Source organism: Arvicanthis niloticus, chromosome 8, assembly GCF_011762505.2.
Source record: "Arvicanthis niloticus isolate mArvNil1 chromosome 8, mArvNil1.pat.X, whole genome shotgun sequence".
Taxonomy (NCBI): Eukaryota; Metazoa; Chordata; class Mammalia; order Rodentia; family Muridae; genus Arvicanthis; species Arvicanthis niloticus.
Window position 1 is genome coordinate 14,587,858 of NC_047665.1, and position 13,389 is coordinate 14,601,246.

General features: G+C 49.7%; 1 protein-coding gene across 1 annotated transcript in view; it reads left to right on the plus strand.

Moving 5' to 3' along the window:
* Positions 1 to 20: 20 nt before the first annotated feature.
* Phf2 (PHD finger protein 2) overlaps positions 21 to 13,389 on the plus strand; it is a 70,618-nt gene continuing 57,249 nt past the window's right edge. The window contains exon 1 of the mRNA XM_034510044.2: positions 21 to 186. Coding sequence (XP_034365935.1) covers positions 89 to 186 — 98 coding nt within the window. The 5' untranslated portion in view covers positions 21 to 88. The remainder of the gene's footprint in view (positions 187 to 13,389) is intronic.

The following is a 13,389-nucleotide window of genomic DNA, read 5'->3' on the forward strand; positions in this document are numbered from 1 at the left end:
CGCCCCCGCCGCCCTAGCCGCGCGGCCCCCGGCCCGGCCCGGCCCGACCCGGGCAGCGCAGCGGCGGGGCGAGCGGCGGCGCGGCAACATGGCGACGGTGCCCGTGTACTGCGTCTGCCGGCTGCCCTACGACGTTACCCGCTTCATGATCGAGTGCGACGCCTGCAAGGACTGGTTCCACGGCAGGTGAGCGCGCCGCGGCCCGCCCGGCACACCGAGCCCCGCGCCCCGGCCGCGCGCCCCGGGCCCCACCGGGAACCGCAGCCGCGTTCGGCCGCCGGGCCGCGCGCCCTTTTGTGCCCAGGGCGGGGGCGTACGGCCGCCGCGCACAAAGCGAGGCCCGCGGCCGGGGCGGGCGAGGGGCGCGGGGAAGTTGGGGCTCTGGCCGCGATGGGGCTGGGACCCGGTCGTTTGACAGCGGGGCCGCAGTGGCCGCGGAGGCCGGGAGCCGGACGAGGCCCAGGCCCGGGGCCCCCGCCGCCAGCCCCCTGCGAAGTTGCAGGAACTTTCCCCGCGCGGGCTCGGGGCGGCCGGGCCGGGAGAGGCGGGCGCGCGGCCCGCCGCGGGTCCCCCGAGAGGCGCGACTGGCGGGCTCCGGAGCTGACAAGGCTCGGGTGGACCTGGGGTGGGGGGACGGTAGCGAGGTAGCGGCCAGTGCCCCCAGTCTATGCCGGAGCCCGGGAACCTCCCCAGGACCTTGTCTTGGCGGGCAGGACCCCTCCGGGGACCCCGCGTGCCTACTGGCTCGGGCCGGCCTGCGGGCCTAGGCGGGAGTGCAGTGACAGACCGATGTGAGTGTCTGTGTGTTGGGGTGGGGGTGTTGTGCTTTGGCCGCCTATTTCCTGGCCTGCTCAGCTCCCCATTTCCCTCTTCTCTGCTTCAGGCAGAGACACCCCAGTTTTGACATGACCTTATGCTCTTTAAGGAAGATGGGGAGGAGGGAAAGAGGTAAGCTCGGAGGTACTAAACCCCCGTCCTCTGGGCCCTTGCCGGTGGCCATGACCTGGCCTTGTGTCTACTTTTTAAGAGCCTAAGTCCCTTCCTACTTAGAAGTAAGAGGAGGAGAAAGAGGTGATCATCCTGCTTAAACTGCTCCAACAGGTTCTCTTGTGTTTGACTTTGCCTGTGGGATGTGCTTGGGCCTCAAGAGGGCTGGCCTGAAGCTGGACAGGTCTGTCTGTCCCCTGGGTGTGAGTTTTTAGCAGCTAGTAGCAAGCTGGAGGGAGAGAAGGGTGTGTGGTTCTGGACGGTCCCTGTCCTTCCTTCTAGAGAGAAGACCCTTCTGTTATCTCACATCCAGGATCTTTAGGGAGTATTGAAAGAGAGCTGTGGTCTCTGGTCTAGTCATCTTTAAGTGTGGGGAGCTCGGTAGCCAAGATGTGGTGGGCTTCTTCACATCCGTAGGCCCTGGGACAGAGGCTCACTCTTGTAGGGCAACCTGACTGGCCTTATGAGAGGTGGCCCTTTATGGCTCACTGGAATCTCTAGAGTATCCTGTGTTGCCTCCCCCAAATATCTAGGGTTGTAGAGAGCACTCAGAATTGTGTGACCCCTGGGCTCTGCTCCAAACAGGGCCACTATAAACAGCAACCAACTGGCATCCATCTCCGAGGGGTTTGTGGCCAGATCACAGTGGGTAAGAGCCTGGAGGCCTCTCCAAATCCAGAAACGCTGGGAATCTGGACTTGAGTAGCCCTGAGAGTGGTGGCAACCCCTTCTTCCTGTCTCAATCCAGTGTCTGTAGCACCTCTGGGTACCTGTCAACTGGGCTGCTGCTGAGGCAGAAAAGTCAGGTGGGGGGAGGATGAGATAATTGACCAGTCTTGATATTGGAAGGTTTGTTGTTTATTGTTTGTTTTGTTTTTTGGAGATCTAATCACCTTACTATTTCTCTGAGGATTTTGATTTGATCTGAGACAGGCAGTTGATTAGCACAGATGCATTTACATGTATTTGGGCCTCTGGGTAGTAAAAGGGATAACTCATGGCAGGTGTTTTCTTATGCTCAAGTGCACCCTGAGTGGTGCCTCTTCATGGGTTTAGAGCTCTGGCTAGCTTTGTGCAGGGTCAAGGGTTGGGGCCTAAGTGAGGTAGGGAGGGAAAGGCCTGGGCCTCTTCCTGCTCCTGTAGCCTGGAACAGATCCCTGGGCCCCTCTCAAGTCTTATTTGTTCAAGAGTGGAAGGCATATAGTCAGTTTCCTGTGTGTCTCTCCCTCCAGTTATTCTTGGAAGACCCCTGATGGTTCTCTTCAGAGCTATGTAGCACCTGGATAGTTAATTCCCTCAGAGTTTACATTTTACCTCACATTTGAACAGCTTGTATGATTTTACACTTTTGATCTTGAGGAAACAAGGCTTACTAAAGAATTTTTTAGAATGATATCCCCAGGAGTGGTAGAGCATGTGTATAACCTATGCACCTGGGAGGTTGAAGGCAGGAATATCAAGAGTTCAAGGCCATCCTTGGTTATACATCAAGTTTGAGGTCAGCCTTGGGTATCTGAGACCCTGTCTCAAAAGTGGCAACAAAGGCTGGTGAGATGGCTCAGCAGGTACAGGCTTTCTGCCAAGCCCAGTTCTAATCCTAGGACCCACATGCTAGATGCAAAATGTCCTCATGTACACCCATGTACACCCATGTACACCATGGCATGAGCTTCCCTCCAAAATATAATTTAAAAGTAATAAAAAAAATACCAGAACACCAATAACAACAGAAGGGTAGAGTTTGGCTGCACATACCTTCCTCTCCACTTCTAAGTTACTTGGCTGGCTATGCCAGCTTTGAAACCAAGGCGAGAACTTTGGCTCAGTACTCAGGACTGAACGCCACACTTTACTCAAACTTCTTTAGCCAGGTTTCCCTCCGATGTACTTTTCCTGTTTCCAGATCCCACACAGCATTAAATTCCTTACCCTGGCAAACATTTCTTTTAAAAGGAAACTTTGTATCATTCTTCAAAATGGAGCATCATTGTAACTTGCAATACACAGTAACCATAAAAATAGACACAGTAGCCAGGCAATGGTGGCACACGCCTTTAATTCCAGTCCTTGGAAGATGGAAGCAGGTGGAGATCAGAGTTCGAGGCCAGCCTGGTTTACAGAGCAAGTTCCAGGATGGCCAGAACTTCATAGAAAAAATGCTGTCTTGAAACAAAAAACAAAACACCAAAAAAAAAAAAAAAAAAAAAAACAAAACCCAAAACAACAACAACAACAAAAACCCAAAACAACAACAACAAAACAAAAAAAACAAAAAAAAACAAAAAAAACCCCAAAACCCCACAGTAACTAGAAAGCCTCTGTTTGTCCTCCCCAGGGGTCACATTACACATTTCCAGCAAGCCTTGCTTTGGGGAGGATTAGAATGAGGATCTCTTAAGTCACCCATGGTTACAATGGTGGAGTGGTAGTGTTTCACTGCTTCTGTGGCCTAGAACTTGCTTGGGACAGCTGCTTTCTTAAGCCTAAGCTTGAGTCCATGGTGAGTGTGCCTCTGAGATGGCACTGAGCTCCACAGCACCCTTGCAAGCAATATCTTTGGGGACAGTCCTATGGGATGAGGTATGTGCCACACTGAAGAGAGCTTCTGCATTTCTTGGAGATGTCAGTGGGGAATGAGGAGCGTGGGGAAAGATCCTCTCCATTCTGTCCCTGAAATGCATAGCCTGTGTCTGAGTGGCCTCTCTCTAAGCCACTGCAAGATTCCTCATCAAATCCTGTCTTGCCCATGTCTGATATTCCTTCTGCTTTTCTGGGGTTCCTATGATGCTCCCTGGAAGTGGGGTCTTGGATTCAGAAGGGATAGATTTGAAGGCAGGACCTTGTAGGAAGCAGCTGGAGGCTAGTTGCCCCCAGAGGTGTTGTGTCTGGTCCATTTGGTAGGGACCTGGAGCTCTCCAGGGGCCTTGAGAACCTGTTCTCTTTAGAAGTCTTATTCTTGTGCAGAGCCTCTTGGTTAAACACCATGGTCCTTCCTTGTGTTTGCATCATCTATTAGGTCAATGGGAACAGACCCCATGCCAGCACTCCTGTCTGCTGCTTGTGTTGGAAGACCTGGCCTCTCAATTGCCAGTGACTTGCTTAGAAGAAGTTTGACCTCTGGGAGGCAGGAATGGCTACATAAATTCATCCAACATCCTTAAACCTGACCCTCTGACCCTCTTATGGGTGATCATCCTATCAGATGGTTCCTTGGAGGCATTGCCCATAAAATTGACTTTGGAAAGCTTAAAAGATGAGCAGGTGACTTTAGCAACAAAAATTTCACTTATCTCTCAGTAAATATTTGTTCCGTGTTCTAGGAAGGGCTTGGAAATGGCAGTGAGACCTCTTTGGGGGGGGGGGGGCAGGGTGGTGGTAGCTAGGTGGACTGCTTGCCTGTGTGTTACTGGGTTCTTGCGTGTGCTATAGACTCGCAGATGGACTTCTAGCTCACTCCTTGGGCTGCGGGTTGAGTGTCATGTCTCAGAGTGGCAAATGAGATCTGTGGGATCAAAGTAACAGGAATGAAGGCAAGGAGGTCAAGGAAGAAGAGACTGAGGTATAGGCAGGAAGTGCACTGTGGAGTGCAGGGGAGGGGGTGGAGGCTGAGGATCTGGGCCAAGTTTGAGTTGTTTTCTTCCTTCCTTCCTTCCTTCCTTCCTTCCTTCCTTCCTTCCTTTCTTCCTTCCTTTCCTTCCTTCCTTCCTTCCCCCTCCTTTTTTTTTTTTTTTTTTTTTTTTTTTTTGAGCCAGGGTCTCACTGTGTATCCTCAGCCAGCTTTGAAGTCTTTATTCTCCTGCCTCAGCCTCCTAGGTGCTGTAGTTAAAGGCTTTGTATTACCCTACTTGAGACAGGTTTTGACAGAATCCCTGTGGCTGCTGTTGGGACAGATATGAGGTAGGGGTAGGGAGCCACCATGTAAGTGAGAGGGTAGGGCTTCTGGGGACATCCTGTCTGTTTGTCCCTCTTCCTGAGGGCTCTGTTTCTATGTCCAATTCCCTCAGACCAAGATGGCCTGTGTGGATTTTCATCGTGTCCACTTAGCCTTAAGGTCCCTGGAGTAGCATTATATCTGGGGTACCTAGAGACATGGACTAGGGCCTGTGGCAGTGCACAGCATGCCCACTCTGTTGTTGGCTAGCCGAGTTTGTGTCCCACAGGAAGGAGACATGACCAAGAGGGGTCTGGGCTAGCAGAGACTCTGATACTGAATATGGGGAGGAAGCCCTTCCCACTGAGACAACATGCAGATGAATAACAATTCACCATTTTTGTTAGATTTATTTATATGTTTGAAAGTTTTGCTTGTGTGTGTATATGTGTACCATGTGCCTGCCTGGTACCTATGGTGGTCAGAATAGGGTGTTATATTTCCTGGAATAGGGTGTTATATTTCCTGGAACTGGAATTATGGATGGTTATGAACTGCCATGTGGGTGCTGGGAATTGAAACCCAGTCCTCTGTAAGAACAACATGTGTTCTTAACCTCTGAGATGTCATCCACTCCCCCACCCCCACCCCCAATTCATCATTTTAAGACAGGGAATTCTCCCTATGTGAGTTTGCAAAGTCCTGGAAAAAGTGTGAAGAATGTCCACTCAGCATCCAGAAAACCAGGAATCCAAATAGTGCTTCCTAAGAGGGGCAGATGTCTGGAGGGAAGCGGCTTTGTGTGAGCCTCGTCCTAATCTCTATGATGTTTGTTTGATTTTTTTTTTTAAACTGGAAATTTTTGGCTGGCAACAGGCATAGTACAGGCACAGGATTGCAGCCCACATTTGTTTGGGGCCAGTTGGGCATCAGGCATAAAACTCCAGATGGCCCAAGATCTGGAACACCAAGTGTCCAAACCAGCTGTCCCAGGCCACTGTCTTTCCTTCTCCTTTGACCTTTTCCTGATACTACCTCATATTTGCCAAACTCTTAATAAGAAAGAACTTAAGGGCTGCTGTTGAACCAGACCACCATCTAACACTGCATGGTTGAGTGTCCTACAAGAATCCTCTAACTTCTCAGCCTTCAGTGTGGTTAAAACAAGTCTACCAGCTGGCTCCTGAGACCAGTCGGTGACAACAGGGCTGCAAATGCCCCACTGAATGCCTGTGGGACTATGGAGTGTCATCCTGTTTGATCCTCATACAAATTGTGAGTGGAAGGTAGTCTAGTAGGTCACAATGTCAACTTCATTCCCAGCGCTGATCCAGAGTCTCTTGTCACAGTTGGCTTTCCTGACCCTAGCAGTTGTACTGTGAGCCAGGGCAGGTAGATGTGTTCACCTCTAAGAGGGTGTAGTAAGGAGGAGGTATCTTGCACGTACTCTTGGTTTAAAGTTTGAAGAGACTCCATGGATAAGACAGTGTGGTGTGGTATGAACCCAGCAAGAGGTCCACAGGCAGTGCTGGCTGTAGAGAAGTCCCTGCTTCAAGCAGCTACCTGAATAGTCCATGTTGGGTCTCAGTGTGCCCCCCTCTCAGACTGTGGTTCTCTCTTACCTTTCCTTTCTTCCTTGCTGGTCATCTTTAGTCCCCATATTTCTGGTGACTTCTACTTCAGCTTTGTGGTTTGGTGGCACTGGACTAGTACTACCTCATCCACACCAAAGCAATGAGTTAAAAAAAACAGAAAAAACCTATCTGGAACTCAAGTTTGCTTGGCTGTCATCTCAAACCCAGAGACCTAGAGATCTCAGGGAAGTGCAGCAGCCAGCCTCTTGTGTTTGTGAAAGACAGAGGTGAAATTCAGTTAGTGTAATGTTAACCATTTGAAGGTAGACAGTTTACCTCTGCACCATCAAGGAAGGGCTCTGGAACACTCGATGCATGTGTGTTATACGACCCTCCAGAAGGGAGGGTCTAGTCCTGCCTGACCCTATCCCCTTCTGGCCCCATGGATGTATCTATTCTCAGGATATTTTATGTAGACAGACTCATACAACATTAAGCATTTTGAATGTGGCTTCAATTTTTGAGGCTCATTCACATAGTGCCATGTGTTGGTGTTTATTGATTTTATTTAATGGCTGAATGATATTCTACCGCCTGGGTAGAATACCCAGGCCATAGTTGTCTATTGTAAGTTAGGTCGGGTTTGGGCAGCCTCCACCAGGGACTGTTGTAAATAGTGTTGCCGTGCACATTTGTGCGCAAACGTTTGGTTGAACACCTGTTTCCAGTTTTTCTGTGTGTACTAACCACACGTGTTACCACCGAGCTGCACCCCCAGCCCTATATTTAACTTTTGGAGTAACCAACAGGGTATTTGCTCCAGGGCCCGCCCCAATCGCTACCAGCGCTTACTGTTCTCCAGTCTTTTTATTATAACCATCCTCACGGGGTGTGGGTGTGAAGTAGTGTTTGGTGGTGGTTTGACTTGTTCCTAATAATTGATGGTACGGGCGCCTTGCCTCTGCTGGCTGGTGTTTTAGTCTTTGGCTCTGAGAAATGTCTACTCAAGGCCCCCATCCCCCAGGGTGGGAGATGGAATCCAGAGCTGGGGCACACGCCTTCCTGAGCTTCATTGTTTATTGATTTTACTATTTATCATGTGTGTTGGGCTGTGCGTACACGCTGACATGCCACAGCATGTGTGTGGTCAGAGGACAACTTGCAGGAATTAGGTTTTCCCTTCCATTGTATGGGTCTAGGGCACCAAACTGAGGTCACCAAGCTGGGCAGCGAGCACTTTTGCCCACCAGGCCATCCTGTTTGCCCTTTCCTTCGTCTTTTTAGAATTGGATTGTTCCTTCTCGTTGTGAGCTTTAGAGCTGCCGCAAATGTTCTAGCAACCCTGCCTCTATCAGATACATGATTTCAAATATGGTGTTGTGTTTTGTTTTTCTATTTTCTTGGGTTAACTTTGCATGTTTTTGATATCATCCATTGGTGCATAAGTGTTTAGCTTCAATGAGATCCAGCTCACTCACTTATTTGTATTTCTTGTTCCTGCTTTTAGTGTCTTAAGAGTCTCTTGTGAAATCAGTTGTTACAAGGTTTACTCTAGTGACTTCTTTGAAAAATTTTATACTTTCAACTCTTTATTTAAAAAACCATTTATCTATTTACTGTGTGTGTGTGCTCATGAGCACACACACACCACCATGTACATGTCAGTGTGTCTGTTGCATGTCTGTGTGTGTGTGTGCATGCACACTATCATGTACATGTGAAAGTCAGAGGAAAACTTGTGAGACTTGGTACTGTTTTTTCTGCGGTGTGGGGCCCAGGAATCTAACTCATATTTTCAGCCTTGGCAGCAAGTACCACTTAGCCACTAGGAAATCTCCCTGGCCCTCAACTCTCAGATTTAGGCTTTTAAAAATTCCTCTGTTTTATTTGGTATTGGGGTTTTTGTTTTGGTTTGTTTGTTTGTTTGTTTGTTTTTTGAGACAGAGTCATTATATAGTCCTGACTGGCCTGGAACTTGTTTTACAGTCAAGGCTAGCTTTGAACTCACAAGAGATCCACCTGGCTCTTGCTTCCTGAGTGCTGGAATCAAAGGCATGCATGCACCTCCGTGTTTGGCTTTTAAATTTCTTTAAATTTGTGTGGTAGGGAGCACATGCCACAGTGTGTGTGTCTGTGTGTCTGTGTGTCTGTGTGTGTGTGTGTGTGTGTGTGTGTGTGTGTATGTAGGTCAGAGGACAACTTATAGAAGTCAGTTCTCTTCTACCATATGGGCCCTGGGAATTGAACTCAGATCATCAACTTTGGTGGCAAGCACCTTTAGGTATTTGTTCTATTGTTCTACATAGGATCTTGGGTTATTTTTATTTATTTATTTCATGCCTAGCTCACTGCTGTGCTGAAATCCTGAGGTAGATGCCTAAAGGAAGAAAATTTTTTTTGTTCCTGGTTTTTGAGTCTTGTGGCGTGGTTACTTGGCCACATTCTTTAGGCTTGTGTGAGTCATGCTTCTGGACATGTTTGTGTGTGTGCGCACGTGTGCAGGGGTGAATGTGGAGGCCAGAGGCCCGTGTTAAGTACGTCTATCACTCTCTTTTTTATTCTTTGTTCCCTTTCTTTCGTTTTCAGACAGGCTCTCTTGTTGGCCTGGAACCCCCTCCTTTGGCAAGACTGGCCCGCTGGCTGGCGAGCCCCATGGATCTTCCTGCCTCTTCTCTCCAAGCACTAGGATTTCAGGAGTAATACCACTCATGGGTTTCGTTGGTTGTTGTTTTAACATGGGCACTGGGAATCAAAACTCAGGTCCTCGTGGCAAGGACCTTAATGAAGGAGCATCTCCCCAGCCCCAGCTATCTTGGTGTTTTGAGAGGGTCTTGCTGTGTAACGTAGTCTCTCCTCAAACTCACGGTCCTTCTGACTCAGCTTCCCATGTGCTGGGGTTATAGGTGTGAGTTATACATAACTCAGCTTCCCACGGTGTTTCTGACAATCAGTTTTGCTCGATCGAATATCCCCCCTTGTTGACAATTGTTTGTACACAAGGCTTTATTTCTGTTCTGTCCGTTCTGTGCCCTAGGCATTTATGTCTATCTTTAGGCCAATGCCACATGGTTTTGAGTTCTGTGGGTTTGTAGTGTGTTTTGAAATCAGAAGTGTGAGTCTTTATGTTTCAACCCCTAAGCCCCCCTTTCTTGGTTGATTTCTACATTTCTGCAAAATTAAAAATAAGGAAAACAGAAAAAAGGCAGCTGAATTTTGACAGGGATTCCAGTGCCTATAGGTTGCACGCTGCTCTCTTGTCAGACTTAAGACTTCTGACCATGAGTACTGCATCTCTCTCCATTCACGTGTGTATTCTTCAGTCACTCACCATGTTCTGTGGTGTCTAAGCCTTTGACTTCTTCAGTATGTTTCTAAATATTTTGAAGGCAGTGCTTCTGTAAGTCATTCATTGATGGTGCCTGTTTATTTTTTCCCCTTCTGTGTTAGACATTGAGCCCAGGGCCTTGTGTATACTAGAAAAATACTCTACCACTGAGCAATACCCAGCACCATTTCTGGCCCTTACATGTAGTAACTGGATTTTCAGAATCACAAATGTGCAGAAGGCCACCTGACCCAGCCCCCTCTGGGTTTTATGCACACATGGTGTGGCACAACCAGATGCTGGGTACATAGTCCATACCCTCAGACCTGTGGGTTACCATCTTCCTTTGTAACCATCAGCTCTGCTGAGTCCCTGTGCCAAATGCAGGGTTTGGTAGATTCTGTTTGTGTGGGATTCCTCTTGAGCTGTGTTTTGGAGCTGTGCCAGGTGCTCCATGCAGGCAGCATGTGGCTTCACCAGTGTACAGGCTGCCCTGAGTGCTTGGTACATTACTCCCTTCAGGTAGGCAGACCAAACTAAAGCTTAGTAGGTTCAGATGGCCTGGGTCAGCACAACAGAGTGTCATATGCAGCCGGTGTGTCTGACAGGTCTGTGCAACAAGTGCCCCTCTACCCACCAGTAACAGTGCCAGGAGAACACAGGGCTGAACACAGGGTCCTGTCAGGCAAGGGAGAGGACACTAGGAACATTTTCGAGGGGTCCTGCCTGGAGTCAGAACTAGGCAGAGCCACTGAGTATGCTGGCCAGAGGCTGTAGAAGCTCTTCAGGTGCAGGCCTAGACATGGTTAGAGGTGCTTTTTTTTTGGGTTGGGGTGTTCAGGGATCCAGGAACCTTACAGAGAGTCTAAGCCCTAGGCTGGAGTAGTCTTCTGTGCTCCTTCAAGGTTAAAGACTCAGGTGAGGTTAGGTAAGGAGCTACCTGACAAGACTGCCTGTGGCCAGCTACACCCCTGCAACGGAGAGACAGTGAATGAGAGTACAGGTCTGCAGTGGTGGCCAGGGGCAGGACACAGAAAACGGCTGCCCAGACTGTCAGTCTGTGTGAGGTGCAGGCCTCTCTGCCCCACAGGAGCCAACAGGCCAGTAGCCCAGATTTGGTATGTGTGCTGGGTAGGGCTGTGTCCTCAGGAGCTCTCTCTGGGTGTATGTACCCAGAGCTGGTCCCACACATGGCCCATGTGGAGTGCAGGATGGGTAGCCCTGGTAGAGACTATAAGGGCCCCACTTATTCTTACACTGGGATGGGCAGAGGCCAGCATTCAGGCAAGTGAGAGTTTGCCTGAATGAGAACTGCTCTGCCCCACCTGAGCTGCCAGGCTTTAGCAGAGATACTGGTCCAGTACTCTAACAGTGTGGTGGAGGTAGTGACCTCTGCAGCAGACAAACATTCAGACTGAAGATCTGTGTGGCTTGGTGATGTTGGCTCTCCATTTTCCTTCCCCTTAGGAAATCCCATTGGGCAGCTGTGTGCATCCCTGTGAGACCTGGACAAGCATTCAGGGCAGATGGGAGATACTCATGGGAATGCAGGTTGGCTACAAGGCCCTGTTGTGGGACAGCAGGACCTTTTCTGTGAGCCCTACCCCAAGACTGCCTGGCATAGCTGGAAAGAGAACAAACACTGACCTGGAATCCAGGCCTGTCTCCTTACAGGAAGGACTGGAAACTGGAGTTCTGAGACTCTTGCCATCCTGGGACAATACAGAGTCTGTACTTTGAACCAGTCTGTCTTAGAGAACATATTGAGAAAGGGGTGTGCAGTACCCCTTTCCTCAAGTGTGAAGACTTGAAGTGGCATCATGAGTGCCACTGGTGTCTCTGTCTAAAAGTGGACAGAATTCTGTGACCCTCCACCCAGCTGCCTGTGACAGGTGTTAGACACCCCCTGGGAGCAGCCTTCCTTGCTCATGCTTTGCATATGGCTCTGGCCACCTCTGATGCCACCCTGACCTTGAAGCAACTCCCCAGTGGGCCTTGGGTATGAGACTGCTCAGAAGAAACCAGCCAATCAGGTCCCCTGGATCATGGCCTCACTGCTGGTGCTGGAAGGCAGTCTGTGAGAATTTCCTGCCACCCTTGGCAGGCCTGGTGACTACACATTGTGCACAGTGGTTCCTGGCCCCCAGCTGGGCACAGGCATCTGCACAGGCCATGCATGGCTCCTTATCTGTCTGTCCATCTAGCTAGCCATGTTTTCTGGGATGAGGGATGAAGGACTCCCAGGGTGAGGGATGACAGCCTGAGTTGAGTGGTAGAGAGGCTCAGGGTGAGCAATAATGCCTCTGTAGTAGAAAGATCACACAGGAAGGTGTCTCCTCCTCCTATCCTGTATGCCCTTTGGAAGGTCTGAGCCTGCCAGGCCCTGTTCTTGCCTTGAGCCCAGCAGTGTTCTTTGGAGAGTGGAGATCGTAGCTACCTTTGGCATTTGTGGTACAGTGTCACTATGTGACCCGCTTGCCCCACTCTGTGTATGAGTGACCCTTGGTCTTTCAGCACTCTTCTGTCACTGATGCCTGCTGGCCTCTCTGGTTTTCCCCTGCTGGTTAGGGGTTGTGATGTTGTGATCGGGCCTTGGCATTGTGCTGTATGGATTGGAGCTAACCCAGCAGTTTGGCAGTCTCCTTGGAGACTCCCTATGACCTGGTAGCAATCTTTTTTTTTTTTTGCCCTATCTCTCCCACTCTGGGCCACATCTGGGGTGGGTCCCAGCAGCCCCACAGGATAGAGAGGGGTGGCTCTGGGTTTGCACGTGTCAGCCCTGGAGGATTCAGATCTAGTCTGGAGCTGTGAGAAATGACTTCCTGGAGACTGAAGAGATCACTCAGTGGTTGAGAACTTGTACTGTTCTTGCAGGGGACCCTCCAGTATCCGTACCCAGCACCCATGTTGGTGGGTGATTCATGGCCACCTGCTCCTGCTCCAGGACATCCAGCACCATCTTCTGGAATCCATTGGCATCTGTACTCACATACATTCCCACACAGAGACACACACACGCACACGTACACGTGCACATGCACGCGCAAACACACATACATATTTAATTAAAATAAATAGATAAAAATCTAATAAGAAAGAAAGCAAGAAAGAAGAAGGGAGGAGATATGGACTGGACTGCCTGGGCCAGATGCAGTCCTGCTCAGCTTTAGACACCAAGCAAGGCAAGTTTGAGAATAACTCAGTGTCATAAGAACAGTGCATGCTTGACTGAAGGCTTTCCCCTTTCACCTCTTGGACTCTAATGAGGCCCTGAAGGCAGTTCTGGGAGTGGCCTAATGGGATTTATGTTCAGGGATATCCCTGGCAGCTTGTGGATCTTTTAGGGTACTGAGAGCATGAAACTGTTTTCAGGGGCCCCAGACCCCAGGGCTGGAGCTCCTGCCTTGTACCTCGTGCCCCTTGAATCTTCTTTCGGTTCCTCTCACAAGCACCATATCATCTGCAGAGCTAGGAAGGCTCTGAGAGAAGGTTCAAGTGTGGAGGCAGCAGCTTTAAACAGGAGACTTTGTGTTCAAGTTGAGAAACTTTCTAATAATTGAAGCTGGCCCTCAGGGGATCCCATGTAGAGAAATGAGATCTGTGGTAAACAAGGGCTGCTCGGTTGTGTGCTG